This window comes from Rhopilema esculentum, chromosome 5 (genome assembly GCF_057945365.1).
Source record: "Rhopilema esculentum isolate cy_ngs chromosome 5, ASM5794536v1, whole genome shotgun sequence".
NCBI classification, from domain to species: domain Eukaryota; kingdom Metazoa; phylum Cnidaria; class Scyphozoa; order Rhizostomeae; family Rhizostomatidae; genus Rhopilema; species Rhopilema esculentum.
The window spans coordinates 9,992,199-10,011,222 of NC_142819.1; the positions used below are offsets into that span (position 1 = coordinate 9,992,199).

At 36.4% G+C, this 19,024-nt stretch overlaps 1 protein-coding gene across 1 annotated transcript; it reads right to left on the reverse strand.

The window, feature by feature from the left end:
• Positions 1 to 97: 97 nt before the first annotated feature.
• On the reverse strand, positions 98 to 18,948 carry LOC135689472 (uncharacterized). Its single transcript, XM_065206709.2, has 15 exons — positions 16,898 to 18,948; positions 16,063 to 16,209; positions 15,496 to 15,711; positions 14,852 to 14,969; positions 14,029 to 14,141; positions 12,960 to 13,031; positions 9,933 to 10,148; positions 8,817 to 8,996; positions 8,011 to 8,190; positions 7,439 to 7,576; positions 6,855 to 7,117; positions 6,196 to 6,292; positions 5,551 to 5,652; positions 4,372 to 4,482; positions 98 to 1,432 (listed from the first exon to the last, which is right to left on the reverse strand). The coding sequence occupies exons 1-15, from the start codon at positions 17,025 to 17,027 to the stop codon at positions 1,308 to 1,310; spliced, it is 2,208 nt and encodes a 735-aa protein (XP_065062781.2). The 5' UTR covers positions 17,028 to 18,948; the 3' UTR covers positions 98 to 1,307.
• Between the last annotated feature and the right edge of the window lie 76 nt (positions 18,949 to 19,024).

The following is a 19,024-nucleotide window of genomic DNA, read 5'->3' on the forward strand; positions in this document are numbered from 1 at the left end:
GCCAGATCAAAGGGTCACTCAATAAGATCTTTATTACAGTTAGCACTTGAAACTTGAAGACTCGCGTTCAAGAAAAGTAACAAAAAAGGAGAAAATGTTACGAAAGAAATGAAAAGCAACATCAAATCCCACAAGAAAGCACGATTTCATGTTTACATTTCGCAATAGTAGCCATTTACCATGAAATTTTGTTTACGAGATGCGATCCTTGTCGCACACCATTTATGTCGCAAACATTCTAGCTCTGTTAAAGGTCCAAGACTACTTTTTAAAACAGTTACCTATTGTGAATTGTTTAATAAAACAATATATTAATATTTTTCCAGCTTCGACAATGCCTGGCAAAAAACTTAGAACCCCTCCGTTAGCTTGAGTCTATATAAGGTCGTGTCTTTCCCTAACGCTACGATTTCGGCTTCCCCTTCCGTGATAAAACAAAAAATTTAGCCTAGGAAAATACCATACAATTCGCATGAACCTACATTCTTCCTAATCTCATAAGCCACTCTGTTGCAGGTCAGCGTTGTTTTAATGGGGAGACGAGGATGGCCAAATTCGACCTTCAAATTTGATGTTATTATCAAACTCTTTTTGCACAGGTTTTAGTTGCAATACTAGCATGTCAACACGATATGACCTTTACTATAATATATTTTGTTACAAAGCTGTGTCAGCGATTGTATGAAATTTGTATGTAATTTGACCGTAGAATTGAGATCGTTAAATGCAGGTAGGAATTTTAGAAAGCAAATTTATAAATTGAATTTCTTAGCTTTGGTTTCTGTCGCCAAAACTTTACAGGAGTTCCGGCCATAGATTTGGTGGCCTAAGCAAAGCTACAGAAGTTGTAACCATATTGAAAAGTTACATTATAGATATAGTGGACTTTTGAAATATTTTGGTGTCTAAAATTTCTTTTGCAAGCAGATGTTGGCTGAGGTTGATAGCAACAGATACCAAAACAACACGATGAAAACGACATCCCACTGACATTACCAACTTATGGCACCTGTATATTTCTTTAAAACAGGCATTGGTTAAGGAAGTTACAAATTTTGCAAACAGTCACTAAGACAAATTAGGTTACGTAAGGATTTATGCACAAAATTTTAGCTAAAATTATGCAAAATTGTAGTTTCATCATCCGTTTACTTGTGATAGAATTTTAATTCCATTAAAGTAATAGCTACTGTTGACTTATAATTTAATATAATCAACATAGTTGAATCTTAAATTAAATAATTCACTTGACATGCTAGAATTTCTATGCATTTTTAATTTACAGAAAAACAAGCGAACTAATCATATTATGCCATTGGAAGGTTACACGATTTACAACTTGCAGGACAGTTCTCTGCCATCCATTTTGGATTGTTCTTGCATTCCCCGGATTCACTCCATGGCTCACAGTCTGGATGCGTGTTTTGACATTCTATAAAATCATTCAAAACTCGCATAAGAAAACAAACTTCTCAAACAGTTAGGTGTAAGACTAACCCGACTTATCCTCTATGAATAAAGTTTATCTATCTATCAATCTCTAATGAAAATTTACTTAAATTATGTTTTGCATTGTAATACAATATCAAACGAATGGCCAGTTTTATTAAGACCAATGGTAAATAGACGATGGAAATCTGGAGCCATCACGACATTTGTCCCCTCACTTTTTGCAAAAAGAAAGGTAAAGTGGCTGTTTTTTAACTCACAAGCTGTTTTTGGGCATACATGTACCCCCCTTCCCTCACTTTTGAAATTATCCATACATCTATAGGGCCTAAAAACCAAGGTTGGGGTTGGTGAAAACGTTCCCTAGAACTGACAAAAATGGACTGCACGGGTGAACTATCTAGGAGAGACGTGATTAAGTTGCTTTTAAATAACAAAATATAAAATTACATTTTATTAAGCATTTAATATCTTTGGGTTTAATTTTGGGTTTAACAAAACTTTCAAAGGATTCCTTCCTCCACAAAACAGGCTATCGAGTGACTACAGAGGTCAGCTTACTTAGCTATTGATAAATATCTTATTCCTGCAGCTAGTGGACATTTACAGAAACCTTTAGTGAATTCAGAAAAAAAATGTTTCATTTAACTCTAATTTATGGAAAGTTCATCTAAAATATGATGTAAAGGTCTTTTAATAGTCCTGTTCAGTACTGAAAACCAAGAGGCGTCTATCTTTTCTTTTTTTTCAAAAAAAATAATTTTATTTGGTTAATTTTACCTATAGCTACTAGGCACATTTATTTGTTAAAGGAACTAGAGAACAGAATCAATTATGGATATCAAATGAGGGATGATTCGCAAGAAACCATACACTTTAGTAGAAAGATTGCAAAAAACTGCTACAAAACACTTCACTGTCTTAACCTGAAAAGCCTGGGAAGATAGCAAGATGGAGCATTAAAAATGCATTTTCAATCAAGACAAGGAAAGTTTTTCACTCGTTTGTTGCTAGAATCGTTTTCAGTGCTTTGAGAAAGATGTACATAAAAAAGGCTTAATTACTTAAGCGTTTTCTAGGAATTCACATAAACATTTCTATCAAACTACATTTGGATTTTTTTAGAGCGTCGGTAGAGGTCTGTCACCAGTTATGCATATATTGACAGGAAGATTCTCTTTTCAAAATATTCAGAGCTTGGACATAATAGAAGAATTGTGTTTTTGCAAGCGATCGTGAGGCTCTGAAGGGTTCATGTCAAAACTAGCAATTCAAAGCCTTTAAATAATGACGCCATATGTAGAGTTCGCTTAGAAAGCATGGCAAAAGATATATGAGCACTGGTAGTGAGAAATCAGAATGCAAGAATACAATGAATCTAAAATGTCAGCGTTACAGCACAAAGTCACAATACTGAATGAAACAAAAGTAATTGAAAATCATGATTTACAGGAATATGGAAACATGGAACAGCTCTAAAAGTGGAAGGTATATAATTTAGTGCCATTTGAAGGAGCAACGAGGCTCAAATTAAAGCGAGGCTGAAAATAGAACGAGGCTCTAATTAGAGCGAGGCTGGAATTAGAGCGTGGCTGAGATCAGAGCGTGACTGAGAGCTTTTTTCTTTTATTTTTGGAAAGTTTGCTGGCAAAATAAAGATCAACTACTTCTAGACAGAAAGCAGAAAAACTTCGACGTCTAATTGCTGTTTGATGCTAAGTTGAAAAAGTGGAGCAAAACTTGGTGTGCACAAATCGATATTCTCTCAAGGAACTCGGTAACTGACACGATATCTAAGGAAAAAGTGGATTTGCTTTGAAGAGGGAAAAGTTAAGAAAAAAAGTAAGTTTTACATTATTGTGGACTTTTAATACGATATCTTTATCTGGGTTTTAAATATTTTATTTTCTCTCTTCTAAACAGTGATAACAGCAATGACTTTGTTGAAGCTTTTGTCCTGTTAAAATATTCGTGTTATCATTATAGTGATGAGGATTCTGCGCAGCTAGGAAACTCTCACCACTTGCTTAGCACCGCTAATATACTTCTACTCCTTTGAGATTTGAGATGCCCGCATTATCCGGTCAGAAAAACAACTGTATGCCTAAACAATTTCTTCCATTTCAAGTATTTCAACGAGTGATATGTGATTTTGTAAATCTAATGCTGAATTATACGATAATACCAAATTGCATTCAGCTTTTGTGTGGCAGTAAAATAGTTAAGCAATTTTAGGAATTAGACTCTTGCTAAAGGCAAGAAACTCCTGGTACCTATTTCTCGGCATTCGTTATAGAAATGAATATATGTTCAACGAATGGTAGAAATGCTAGGTCCAAGTCATGAAGACGAAGCTCCAGTTATGTGAGAAGACGAGACGAGACGAGACGAGACGAGACGAGACGAGACGAGACGAGACGAGACGAGACGAGACGAGACGAGACAAGACAAGACAAGACAAGACAAGACAAGACAAGACAAGACAAGACAAGACAAGACAAGACAAGACAAGACAAGACGAGACGAGACGAGACGAGACGAGACAAGACAAGACAAGACAAGATCCTTGAATCCCTAGACTACTTTGCCTTCCCTTTGAAACCATAGACAACTTTGCCTTCCCCTTGAATCCCTAGAAAGTTTTTCCTTACGGGCTAACTTCATCAATCAGCATCTAGAAGCATTGCAACAGAAACTAAAATCAGCAGCGGTACATAGAGCCCTTAAAGTTTCTCATGCTGATTCATTTTATCAGCATGAACTTATCTGGTTAAAGATACTTGGTCGCGAATTTGGTGCCAATTTGACAGATGTTAAACGCCTCAGTAATCATAAGGAACTAAGCTAAGATTTGCATGAATAAAAGCTAGTTGCACTAGAAAATTGATTAAGCCAAGGAAAATAATTGAAAGCCATAATTACTGCGACAGGAGCGACAGCAGTTTTTCCACATCCATTCTTTGTTTGCCACACACTGTGCTCTCTTTGCCCAATACTTGCATTTCTGGTGCTTGTTGGTGCATTCTCCAATATCTACAAAAATAAAAAAGACATATTGTCAAAAAAATTTCCCAACGTATAGATAACATCAATTAGAATATATTGTAAAGAGCATTCTTTTGGAAGCCTAGCCTGTGTTAAGAAAACTTGGCATTTTACTCGATCATACTAATCCCATATTGTTAGAAAATATAACAACCCACAATTCCTGTCAAAATGCTATGGAATACTTTACCAATATGCTTATCATTTTTCCATTTTTCCCCGAGGAGCACTACTTTCCACCCATCCCTCCTCAAACTATCCTAATAATCTAGAAAAAGATGATAGAAACCACAAGAGAACTCCATAACCTTTTTCGTTTTTCAAAGTAAATAAACATTGTCCCTAGGAGGAGAGGGGTTGGCTGAATTTGCCTTTGAAAACTTATGTCAGTGTTCCAAGATTTTGGACGGGATTGCAATTTGACGCAGATAATTCCATACAAGAGGGGCTTCTTGGAGTAAATCAAGCTTCCTGGGTCAATTTGTGTACACAAATGTCTATTAATAAAAAGGATTGAGACCCCGTGAACACTACAAAAAAAGAACGGAACTATTTGGTTCCGTGCCTGGAAAGCGATGACAGGCCTTGCGTTTACACTTGGTTCCGTGCTAGTTTGGGAACGGTTCCGTTCTTCTTTGGTTTTGCTAAAATGCGAAACTCCTGGGTTCCGTTCCCAAATCGGGCTTATTTTTCTAGTGTAAACGGTCAGGAACGGAACGTTTTCGTTACGATTGAAAACGGGGCTTAAACTAGGGTTGAGGCGAAGCTTTCTGATAATTTCAGACGTCATTACCGCGTCACTGCGCATGCTTCACCTGAAAGTTCCGTTCTTTTTACTCAATTGTAAACGGGGTCAAATTTGATTCCGTTCCTTTTTGCTTCAGTGTAAACGCGATGAAAAAAGTGGATCGTGTCAAAAAAAGAACGGAACCAAGAGTTCTTCTTTCTGTAGTGTAAATAGGTTCTCAGTCTCCTACACTCTTCACAAAGCAGACAACGTTACCAAGTACTTCTGTGCTAACAAATCCTTTCCCTCAATGCACAGTAGCAACTCACCATAACATGATTTACAGCAGTGCTTCTTCATCCATGCTTTGTTCAACTGGCATTCACCAACTGCAGTCCAGTCTCCGCAGCTCGGGTTGTGATCTTGACAACCTGTAAAATATTGAGCCAACATATGCTAATTTCACGTTAAAGTTAATTTCACGAAGGATGTTTTGGAATTTGATTTCGCTAGGGGTTCTTGTTGCTCAAAATCATACAACACCGAATGCAAATACCCATGAAGTGAAAAATGCCTGTAGAACAGGCTGGATTCAGGAAAGGACGAGAGACCAAATAGCAAACTTGAGGTGGGTAATGGAGATCGCGGATGGTGAGGAAAGGATATGAATCCCTAAATACTTCTGTAAAAAAGAATCCAAAAAAACTTTCATTTTCCCCATTATAATTCAAATTGAGCTAAATAACGCTTAAATGATTTGAAAGAGTGAAATGTTTTCTCTACACCAAACTTTGTATTTAGGCCTTTTCTTTCAGCTATTGTTAGATGTTTTATGCTCTGCGGAGCAGCACACTGAAGGAATCTTTAAGAACGGTAACGGGGCTTCGCCCAATGAGTAACTAAATGACGAAAATCGCAAAAAGTGTACATGAGAATCAAGTTGAAATGGTTTTAGGTTGACGTTGAAATAATACCTTGTTCATGAAGCAAACAACGTCTTTCGTCGAAGTAAAGATCGTCTATGGCTATGTCAGACAGTTCGCCGTTACCTCTTTTTGCTTCAAAAACCAACTGAAATCAAAGAAAATTTGATAGACATTCGAGAAATAAAGAAAATCTTCGTAGCGATTATAACCACATTTAGACGAGAAGAGATTCCTGTTATATTTGAGGGTAGTTACGTTAAACTTTAAAAAAATCGCTAAAGTTTGTTAAGTTCTATCTAAAAATTAAAAACCTGATTTATTTGAAAGCTCAGCGAGCAAGAAAAGTAGTCCGTAATTTTGTAAATTAATTCATATTGAATGTGCTTTGCGACAGTGTCAGCATTAAGAGATACTGCAAAGAATGTTCACTTAACAACGAACAGCTAATGTAAAATTGTTATGTGATTTCGGCAATAATGATGAGTTTCGATTAACAATGCTATTCGGAATGATTTTCACTAATTTTCTATCGAATTGGATAAAACAATTTCTTCTGCAAGCGTAAATTCTTTAACTTGGGTTTGCTTGCTAGGCTAAGATTTTTAGTTTGTTGTAAAGAAGGCAAGAAGGTATACACCCTGCCTTCACGAATTCACAGCTACCTTCAGGAAAACAATTTTTTAAGGAAGCCACACAAATTTATTTACCCTGAAAGGTTCTTTCATGTCAGGTATATTCACGGCTGCGTTTAGCCAGTCAGGCCCTTGATGGCCATTTTTCCTGAACAGATCGATTATTTTGTTCGACTTCGATTTTACATGAAGATCCAAGTATCCAACATGCTTTCCATTCATCAGGTAATAGAATGTAAAGCAATGCTCGTCGAAACTTGGGTAAAACTCCTTGCTGACAAGCCGGGCTACCTCGTCGGGATAACGAGGCGGTGAGCCTTCGATGTATGCATAGTAGCCTACAAGCAAGAATGATATTAGTCAGTGGTTGAAGATAAAGCTAAGAAAAGTGATAAGTATTGTTTATCTTTCAAAGTATCTTGTAGTCATCACCCTTCTTTGAATGTAGTCTTTTGCAGAAAATTGGTGGCACAAAAACATTTTGGCAAAATCTGTTTAATAGCTAATACAGTGTTCTTATAGAATATAGTGTTCTTAGGCCATAACAGTACACCAACCTGAGAGAGAGACAAAGGTATGAAATAGCATGAAACTGATGGTACAATTGATGGTGTTAAAAAAGTCTACTTTCACTATCATAGAAATATTGTTGAACTTACCGTCCCCGGTTGTATGATCCTTATCTGGTCCGGTCATAAGTGTGGGTGTGCCCCCGGTTCTTAGTTCCCAGTCAAAGTCGTCGTCTTTGTCTTGCTCCCACATTCCCCAGCCATCTTCAAAATTTGTATCATCTGGTTCTGGAGAAGAGGGATGGATAATATTTCTGATAGAGCTCAAAAAAACCTAAATTCGGCCTAAAAAAGCTAGAAATGATCACAGAAAGTGATGAACACAGAACACAGAAGGAAAGACACTGTCCAATAAAAGTAACTCGTTGTAGAGCAGGACACAAAACAAGCCGAAGTAATGTAAAATAGAACAATAATGGAGCCTTTGAGAGGGATCGTTGAATAAGTCTATTTAGTCCTCAAACAGAAGAGATAATATTGCAGGTAAAAAGTTCACAAAGATAAGTTAATCCATCTTGAGTATAGATACCAAAACTCAAAAAAAGTTCCCACGTAAACAAGAAATTATAAGAACTGAAATAATAAAACATTGTACCTTGTTGTACACTATAAGGTAGAAATATCATTTATAAAGAGGGAATTTCACAGGCTGTAAAGAATACCTTTATGGCATCTCATGAGTCTACAGGTGTCTGCTTCCGTAGCCTTTCCCTTGCATGGTGTTCCACCCTTCTCCGGCTTCGGATTATCGCATTGTCGGGTTCTTTTCCGCTTACCCTCATCACATGACGTTGAGCATTGGCCCCAATTGGCCCAAGCACCCCAGTGTCCGTTCACCTTTTCTAGAATGAAATTGTTCCGGCTTTTTGTGGAGCTAAATAGCTGTCTATTAAGATTAGAATTTGGAGGATAGGCCACGACATGACTGCGCAAAACCACGACATCCAAACACACAGCACATCGCAGCAAAGAAAACATACACAATCGAGAAATATCTAGCTGGTCGAATAAGGTACAAAAGTAACACAAAGGATTGGTTACGCATCGGCAAAACTGATCTCAGACTCGCATTTGCTTGTATCACTAATTTTTCTCCGCTAAAGTTCACAAATAAAAACGTTTTCTCAAGAGGCAGCTTGAAAATGAGAAACAGGGAATCCTTAATGCCAATAACCCCTTGGGGGAAAATTAAGTATTTATCTCTACTGTCAAAAATTCACCGAAAAAACAGAGCCAAAAATATTGCATCAGGAATTCTTGAGCATAAAACCCGTGGCAAATAGTATTTAAATTCTAAAAGTAGCGGATTCCCCCTTCCCAAATGGCAAAAATCCTTTTGAAAAAGGGGGGTTTCAAGCGTTCCAAAGGGTGTGGACCCCCATTGTTCCCTCGCTCAACTTGCCTTTGCCCCCCCCCCCAATCATACCAGCCTGATCATAAGAAAATATGATACAAGAAAATAATTTACGTTCGCATTCCTTTGCATCGCAAACTTCATCTATTGTTTCGACCCCATATTCATCTGCCTTGCCACATTGCGCCTCCACTTCCGAGAAGCAGTATCTCTGACGACTGTGTGTACATTTCTGCGACCAGTCTAGCATACAAGGAGACCACGCGCCCCAGTCACTCCAGATTTTCTTGTTGGCTAAAATGTACAGAATGTAAAAGAATCAAAACATTTGACAGTATGGCGGATCCCGCAAGTGATCAGGATCTGCACTTTCAAAGTTGCTAGGGCTCTTGATCGGAACATTTCAATTGAGTTTCAATGTACAGGCTTGTGGGAGGAAATTCCTTTATCAAGCAAATCAGAACTTTTTTGTCAAAATTCAACAGTATTAGAGAAATTTTGGCCTCACTTTTGCAGCGCTTACTCTTCGCTCGAGCCAGCCCCATTTTGTAAAAGATGCAAGGCCGGATTAAGGTGGTTGTTATTGATGCGAGTTGAAAATAGGCCCAGTTAAAAATAGACTAGAAATTTCCTGAAGCTGAACAATTTTTACTTTGCTACTTTAACTAATACAAAAGGTGAGTCGATTTGTACTTTTCTATTTTCTGTAGCGATTGACTCAAAAGATTTGTTAAAGTTTTCCCAGTTCAGTCAATCAGAGACCGCCGTAGACAGCATGTTCTCTTTGGGTTTACAATCATAAACAATGGTAAATATAGAGTACCAAAGTGATGACGTCATAAAAATCTACTTTTAGAATTTTTTAATTTTGATCCCAGAACCTGAAAGAGCATCGTGAAATACCTCTAAATTTGCAAATTCAGTTGAAGGCATTACAAATTGGCTGAGAAATGGCCACATGAGCCCAGGCTCTTGCCCCGTCAAATCTCTGTTATTTGGTCTTGGTTCACAACTTTATGAATCAGGCCAGAATAACAGTAATCCGTTAGCAAACTTTAAACCTTCCATTGGCCATATCTCACCCAATTTTGAGGATATCTAACTGATTTTGCATTTTGAGAATTATTTTATGCTGTTTTTTCAGATTATGTGGTCAAATTTTAAAAACATATTTCTTATGACGTCACACTTCGGTATTCTATATACGTGAGAGCGAGGCCGTAGACTTACAGTGACACTGATAGGCTTTGTTCAGTTCAATGATATCGATAGTGCTTAGGTTCTTTCCACCCAGCTGATGGTTCAAATCAAATTTGTCTCTCATCGTGTCCATGCCATTAGTTGTGAAGGCTGTATTGCCATATTGCATGATTGAATCAAAATCGTAATCTGTGTCCTGCACATCCGCTTCGTATGACTCTATTTTCTCAAAGTTGCTTTCCATTCCTTAGAAAAAGGTAATTTTGCTATTACAAGAGATATCCGAAAATTAGATACACATTTAAACATTTAATTAAACATTTAAGACTGTACGTGACAAATTAACAAAATATCCAAACTTCTCAACCATCAATCATTAAATCAAATTTGTTACAGAACATAATGACACTATGTTGTAAAAAGGGTGCTTCACGGAAAATAAAACTTCTGGATGGGAAAAGAAGGAAGCTCTGGATGGGATTATAAAGGAGGGTCTGAATGGGATTATAAAGGATGTTCTGGATGGGATTATAAAGGATTTTCTGGATGGGACTATAAAGGATGTTCTTGATGGGATTATAAAGGATGTTCTGGGTGGGATTATAAAGGATGTTCTGGATGGGATTATAAAGGATGTTCTGGATAAGATTATAAAGGATGTTTTGGATGGGATTAAAATGAGAAACGGTTCAAAAACAAAGAAAAAAGCGTTTTCTTTTTCCATCATCCGTCAGAACTACATGGCTTTATGGTTACCAAAAGTAACCAAATTTATATCCAAAACATCATATACAGAATATAAAAATAGTGTATCTTCTATATAAATGCTTATCTTCTAAACGTTATTGATATTTTTCTAGAACTTTTTTCAAGAAAATTTTAGAATAATTGGAGAAGCAAGGTTGCCTTCTTATAAAAGCATTTAAAATCTGTCTATATAAAAGTAAAAGATCCCGACTTGTGTTGAAATGGAGAGGAGTTCGTTTTCTCTCTTGGACTTTTCAGCTTGGAGATCGTCAGCTAGCAATCGGCGGTTGATTTTAAACAGGGAACTCGACACACTCGTTATTCTTCCTCTTACGTTCTATCTGAATCGGATATGAATTTTTATTGATCTTTATTCATTATCTGACGTTTAATCTCTGAGGGTTTTGGATGTGAACATTAGAAAGACATTTATAGAGGGAGAGAGAGACATTATCATTAGTAGAAGAGAAATAAAAAAACTGCAATGTAACAAGAATTTTTGGAACTCTATTATCATTGGACGATCGATGAAACCCTAGGTACGAGGATGGCTCAGTTGTTAGAGGCGCTGACTACAGACCCAAGGGTCCATGGTTAGAGTCCCTGGCATGACCAAACTTTCACCCAGAGTGGGGAGAGTCGCCAGCTCTCTGTAATTCCAGGCGTAGGAATCACGAGGTGTGGTCACATCGAGAGGAAGGACCAGGACACTGCTCGATAAGCATAGCTTCTCAGTGTCCTAAAAACTACCTTCGGATGCTAGGTAGAAACAATACAAAAACAAATACAAATACAAAAAACCACTTAAAAAAAGATATTTTGAAAGCGCTAGACTATATTATGGAATTGACTGGTGTAAAAATCATACATACTTGATAACTCAATCAGATTTCAACTATTTTTGATATGTTGAGTTATTTCTATTGCCTACACCCTTCTTATCACCTACAATGACCTATAGGGTTATCACCTATAAAGACCCAAGGAATCAATACTACACAACTATCTAATCATATTGAAATTGACAAATCAATATTAAGTACTATGAGATAAGAAGATAAGATAAGAACGCGACATCATCGGTGCAATAACTGCGTTTATCAGTGTCGAAAAACGTGAAAATTATCTGCAATTTCAAAACTATCATTGCCATGCTTCTGAAAAATATATATAAAGCAAAGCCGATAGCTTATCCGAATTAGATTTCTCAAGTCTAGAATCAAATCCTTAAAGTTGAAAATTCAAACTAGTTTGTGAATAACCAAATCTAAACGTAAGTCTATGACACTGCAGTATATCAACCATTTCAACTCAAGGTCCATTTTAGAATCTCACCTCGTCCACACGCTACAAAATCACGACGTCGACATGACAAAGATTTTGTGAATTTTAACAAACGAGGTCTTGGAATATCAATTAACAAAGCTGGTCCTGTTTAAAAGCAGCTTGATAAAGTCTGTCTACAATACAACGTGGCGTACCTATATAAAAAGGCTTGGAGATTTTCAGATTTCGTTTTTTAATTCAAGGTAATTTAGTTACGAACTGGTAGATGGAGTTTTACACATACAAATCTTCAGTTCGTCATTTCTGAAGGTTGGCAAAATTGTCTTGCCAAACATGGCCATCTAACTTTAATCTATAAAAATTTAACTCTGTCCTAACTCAATTCTACTTTTGAAACTAAGGAAATGAGTACTTACAAATTTAGTCTGGAACCGCAACAAAATTTCAGATGTCGTTATACTAATTATCACAAACAATATGGTTTATTTAAACTGTAAGATCTAAAAAATATCGTTAAAAATATTACGAGGAACCAATGTCTTGTAAACACTTCATTTTTGAAATGGTGAAAGAAAAATAAAACTTGACATCACACTAAACAATCTTTTCGACTTGGAAAACAACGCATCTTGAAAAAAAGGTTTATCATTATAGAATCATCATCCTCGTTTCCCAGCAGTATGTTAATTTCGAACCTCATTTCTGTGCACCATGTGGTAGTGAAAACGTCTGTAATCTGTTCACGTGGCTCAAGCCTATTCTTATCGAGCATTTTGTGTTCACGGAAGCTTACAAATGCATATGAATCAAGTCCAGGAACTAAGATTGCTAGCGTAGCTCGGGTTAACGCTCGGATATTTTGAGAATATTTCAAAACCTGTGGCCTATATTCAATATTCAATGAAAAAATTCAAAGCCAAGCAAGATGCAACTTTTTCCTTCCTGAAATTCTGCTTTTTCAATTATTTCAAGTCTTTCAAAGGATTGTGAAAATCAGCAAAATTTTCAGCAAAAGTACGATACCTGCTCTGACGTTTTCGTTGTAAATGTTGACAAAACTGTCTCGGTCTATACGACTCTGCTCGTGAAAAAATCCTGTCAAAAGAAAGAGAGTGGGTGAAATTTTAAAAATGTACTGCAAGACCGTTGCTAACTTAAACAGTCAAAAGACTTTATCAGAGTTCTAAGATCATAATAATAGGCTGCATTCTTGAAGCTGCCTTAATGAATACTGATTGCTCAATTAAAACTGAAAACAAATTTCACAGCTTAACATTGTCTCTCACGTAACAGCTAAATTTTATTATTTCACGTGACAAAGGTAGCATTTTCAGCATGCAGCTAACTGCGATAATGGATGCTTCACCATCTGAATACTGCAAGGATTAACTTTTCAAACGTGTTTTAGAATATTTTTTATCCTCCTTAAACCTTGATTTCTTGGTGCATTGCAAAGAAGACATTGAGCACAAGTAAAATCCGGCAACAGAGAAACTTTACTGGCTTCAAATTGATTTAAGTGGCAATTGGACGAGACAAAACATGATAAAACTACAATCCCGGACAAAAATGGTTGAGACTTTTCAAGAAAAGTTTATATTTTTACTTTCCTTTTAAAAATAACTTTCCCTCCTCCCCCAATTCAATGTTAAATGCATGATTTTGAAGAAGAAATGATAGAACTACAAATCCAACATTGCTTCGGGGGTAAAAGGGGTGATTCGAATTTACAGGGGCAAGATAAAGTAGAAAATTACAAAAATTGCATTTTGCTTCAACATTTTTGTCCGGGATTGAAGCTGGCTCCACAGAACATGGAAATGGAAGCTGCAGGACTGTGGTCATGAAACTCTCTTGTTCGTGATATCTTGCATAGCAAAGACATCAAACCTTCGAAGAGTTTCTTTATCTTTCTTTATAAATATAAATCTTCATTGTCAATTTCTTAAGCACAGTTATACTGAAATATGTAAATGAGATACAAGTTTTAGAAAAGAGCACAAAATGTTTGCTGTTATGCAGCACAGAATGTTATCCAATCACAAAGCACTGAAAGGCATGCTTTGACAAGCAATATCGAATTCAAACATACCAAGAGCATGCATCAGCTCGTGTATAATAAGACTCTTGGAAAGGCACATTTGACCGAGGGAAAGCTCAGTTGCCCGGTTGGCCATAAAACTTCTTCCAATGTCCGAGAAACACCTGGAAAATTTTAAAGGGAATTTGTTTCAGTAAAAGAGAGATATAATTAAGGCAAGAGTAGCAGTTAACTATCGTCTTAGAGCTTAATTAGCAGACTCTCTTTAAAAGGGGGCCGTATCAATTCATGTGTCTTTGGACGGTCTTCTGAAATGCAGCACAATAGAGGTGGCGTCAAAATAACAAATTTTTATTCATATGAACCATATGAACATATAAGTGAATACCAAATAAGTGAGGCATTCCATCGTGACTGAGTTATATATGATTTTAATTAAACATAATTAAAATATAAAGTCCGAAAAAGATACTATTGACGTCATCAATGTGTCCCTCTGTTTTTAAACTTGTGTATCCTGCAGCTAATCTTTGTTACCTTACATAGGCTACTGCGCAGAATTTTAAAGCAAATTTAGGTGCAAATATTTTAAATAATCGGAGCCTTTTAATCCCGATTTTATCTAAGAAAATAAAGATAGCCTGTAGTTTCATCTTAACAGCGTTCATCAACTCTTGACCGAATAAATACGTTGTTCAGTTATTCACATGAACATTTTTTAAGTGTGTTGATTAGGTGCCTATCAAAAGTGTTCGACCACGAAACTATAACAAAAATGGCCAGCAAACAACAAAACACCATCAATCTTTAGGCTTTATTTTGTACTACTTTTTTGTTCAAAGTACTGCTTTGAAGTTGAAAAATTAAATCTCACCCGATTCCTTGGTATATTCTTATCCAATTTCGGTCTTGCGGTTGTCTGTTGCGAAATTTTAGACAGCTGACAGATTCGAGTTCTCTCATGGCTTCCTCTATTTTCGGTCTAGCTGCAGCTATATGGGAAACATTAAGCAGATGTCTTTAATCTTCTTCTTTCGAGAGTATCAAAAAGGATCAAAGCAGGCAAGGAATCATCCAATTTTAGGAAATGTAAACAAAAGGTTGTGTTTAAGGAAGCACATAGGCATCCAAACCTTCTCACAATACTATATGGTGTGTATACAACGACAACAACTTACAATATATTTCCAAATATAAAAGCTGAGACGAAAAACCTGTATGTTTAGTCAATGTGGTAAAACAATTCCTTAATAAGGCGCATTTTTAAATTCAACCCATTATGATTCATGTTGAATTTTCAACAACGTTTCAGATCAATCCGGTTGGTAAAGAGTGTAGCTTTTATGGCAGTTATAAGATTTATTTGCCAACAAATAGCTGGCAAAGTTTACACCCCCAAGAATTTTCTTTGCTAGTTTCTGGAAATCAAAAGGTTTGATGGTCTGATGCAAAACGATGGATTAAAAAACTTTTCCACCGTACTCCATAAAACTCCTTCAAAAAGAGAAAAGCCATTACCTCTACTTTGGTCAATTTCAAACGGAATAACTTTGGATACCCATAATTTCTCTGCTCTTCTCACAATATTTTTCTTTGAGCTCTGTTGCATTCTTTTTTTGTATTCATCTGGTGTAAGCGATTTCCGTGCCTTCTCGTCCTCTCTCGTTTGGTTAATTTGCTCCTTGTCGACTTTGTCCAACAGCATATCTCCTTGATATGGTTCAACTCCACTCACTGTTTGTGCAAAGAAAGGTAAATTAAGCATAATGATGAAATGTTCAGACCATACAATATGTTAATATCACTGGGTGACATTTCAAACAACAATGCCTGCCAAAAGTACTTGGAACACCCAGCAATTTGCATTGCATTTGATATCTTTCATTCCTTTCCCGAAAAAACTGGTCATATCGAAACCTTTAGATGAAATTCAGAAAGTATCATCATTGCCAAACAGATCCAGCTTCTCGTATAAATCGGGTTATTACTGGCTCACCTTTGGAACAGAACTTGCACCAAATAGAGCCAATTTCTCTCGTGTAAGCGAGGAAAAAATTCTGAAACATCTATTAAAATTAAACTCACCTCGATTGGCGTCGATAAGATGCATAAATGCATTCTCGCTTCTACTGAAAACCGCCGTTAGCGGAAGAGAATCGGGTACGACTTTTGAAGCCTGGGCTTTATTATCTGACTTTCCAGGTACATCTTTCCGAGACTGAAGTGGTGATACTGCAAGGAATAGAGGTTTCAGAAACGAGCAGCCAGCAAGACAACAGTGATACAAAATTGGAACTGTTGGATAGAAGTCGTGAAAGGTGCAACAGCTTGGTTGCCTTTACAAAGTATTACCAGTATTTTTACAAGTTTACAAGGCTAGTTTTACAAGTTCCAGAAGCTGCTGTAGCGTTACGTTGGGATAGCAAAAGTCCTACTTCAGCCGAGATCTTACCTAAGGGTCCTGTGGAAAAACATTTAGAAGAACAACCCTGACATATTGTATGATGTGGCTATCGATAGAAGCTTTTTACTTTGGATATCGTTAAAGAATTTTGCCAGTTTGACAAACTTGTACTGTTTGGCCTTGTTCACTTAACAAGGCCGTCCCTTCAGCCCACCTGAAAATGCCTGCATTCTGACGATGGAGATAAGAAGGTAATCTTTAATTACCTATTAATGATAAATGTATTGTCGTTAGATTGTTGGAAGCCACACCTTGTTATCGACAGTATCAAATTCATATTCTTCGTAGGGACGTTTCTCATAGATATTTACATACTAAACTTGTAACAAAATTAAATAAATATCGTATTGAATAGACTTGTTAAAGAAAACAATTTGAAAGAGTTGGTAAGAATTTAAAAAACGTCTTACCAGTGACAAGATTCAATTAATCAAAGCAACGAAATGTCTCGCATACCTATCTGTCGCAATTTATCTTGGTCAGCATCACTCATTACTCCTTCTAATTCCTTTCCTACTGCTGATAACAGCAAAATTGATGCAACAACAAAGAGCGACAACACCTTGCTCCCTCTGTTTGGCGCCATTTGTGCGAGGCCTTTCAAGTTTATATTTCCGAAAATCGCTTCTCGTTACTTTTCATAAAAGCTACATCGACACGAGAGGCAGGTTGAATTGTCTTTCTTCCCTGAACAAGCATTGGCTTGATCGTAAACGAAAAGCGCAAACTATTTACGGGTAACTTGTTATTTCTACAGACACTCTAGTTATATGTTCTTTCTCGTTGCCACTTTTGTTCATTAACAGTAGGATAGTATTGCAAAGAAATCATGATTGTTAAACCCTCACTTAAAACTGCCAAAAATGTACTATAAAAAAGTTAAAAAATTGCTTGTTTGCCCCTTGGCAAAATCGTTTTAGTCTGAGGGGCGATTCACTCTTGCAAATAGCGTACGAGATTTTGCCTAAAACAAGAGGATTTCTGGGAATTTTTAGATAAAACAATAGGATTTTCACAAAAGGTGTACGAGATTTTCTTAGAGTGATTTGCCCTTCGTTCTAGTTAGTCTCCTTAATTTGGGATGCTCAAGTTCACGGCATGACCTAAAAATGCGTTAATTCGACCGAAACATTTTATCTGACAAAGTAACTCTTGTCGAGAGAAAAGAATTATCTTTATTACAGCTGACATTACAGACAAAAAACAAATAAAAACAAGATTCTTTGCTAGGCCTACAAAAATCTAAAAATCCCTTACTCAATCTTTGAAGCGATCTTGGGATAGTTTTGACCGATAATACAAAGTTCATAAAATACTTCATGAATTTATTACAAGGAAACCATTCAACATGTAAGAAAAATTGTCAAACACATAGATAAAAAATCTTTGGGATCGAAAGGACTACAAAACATGAAAGCATAAACAGCTTTTCAAAGAAAAACAAACTTGGTAAAACCAAAACTATCAATATGGTTTTTGTGAAGTTATAAAACAGTATTCAAATAATGTGTCTTATTCAATCAAAAATAATATATTTGAATGTTCTAGGTATAGAAACGAAACTCAGAATAGCAACTTAGAACCGTCCTGTTCTATATACCAAATAGCGTGCACAACCCTGCCTATACGGCACCGAGCACTTCATTACAGACCAGCAAACAGTAATTTTAGAAAACTCAGACTAGCAACTTAGACCAGTCCTGTTCTATAGACCAAATAGCGTAATATTGTCTGTTAATATGTAGATATTTTGATTTCTGTAAAAGATTTTGTACATTTAGAGGTGCTTCTCTGCAAATATGGTAAAAATTCAAATATTATTGAAATAGATTTGTATGCCAACACCACTTTATCATCCCGACGAATTTTACTGCAAAACTATGGCTGTGAAGAGCTATGATTTGCAAGAAATCATATGTCAAGTCTACCATGAGGTGGACTTTGCCATGGTACCAAGGCTGATTTAGCAGCATTATAACCATGTCCTTAATACAGCTTAAGACACGATCAATGCATCCTCAGTTGTTAGCTGTTTATATAAAACTATTGTTTGAAAGGAATAATCTTAGATAAATTGGCATCCACCAGCCGGTATCAATCGACCGGCATCAAAACAATCAACTGGTATAAAAAGGTGTACCTGACAGCTCTCCATTAAAAAGGAAACTAGATTCAACACTGGCAAATGGTCTCTTAATAATATGTTATCTTGATAATAACTTGTTATAATAGGAGTATAACAAAAGAGAATTTAACTATTTCACCAAGTATGAGTATGATAGCAATCTCATAATGCTTTGATAATTACACGTATCTAAAGGTCAGCACGCGCAAGAAATGTATAATATCAACGAAGGTTCAATAACATCAACGGAGATTCCCTTTCCACATTGGCGGGAACCATTTTTAATTAAAATACATTAGATTTACATGAGGCCTCCTTCTTTTGAAAATCTCTTCAGAAACATCGATGCTCTTGTGTACTAGCTTTATCAGACCTTCTGGGATACTAGTCGACTTACTTCTGGTACTAGCTACTCGTGCTCCACCTCAAATTAGCCTAGCATTTGATTCGATTCAGAA

Bases quoted from the DNA above. Each gene is read 5' to 3' on its own strand.
- LOC135689472 (XM_065206709.2), bottom strand. From the start codon at position 17,027: ATGGCGCCAAACAGAGGGAGCAAGGTGTTGTCGCTCTTTGTTGTTGCA. The intron at 14,142-14,851 runs GTGAGATTTAAT...AAAATTTTCCAG, and splicing joins AGAATATACCAAGGAATCGG to GTGTTTCTCGGACATTGGAA. The intron at 5,653-6,195 runs GTATTATTTCAA...AATATTTTACAG, and splicing joins TTGTTTGCTTCATGAACAAG to GTTGTCAAGATCACAACCCG.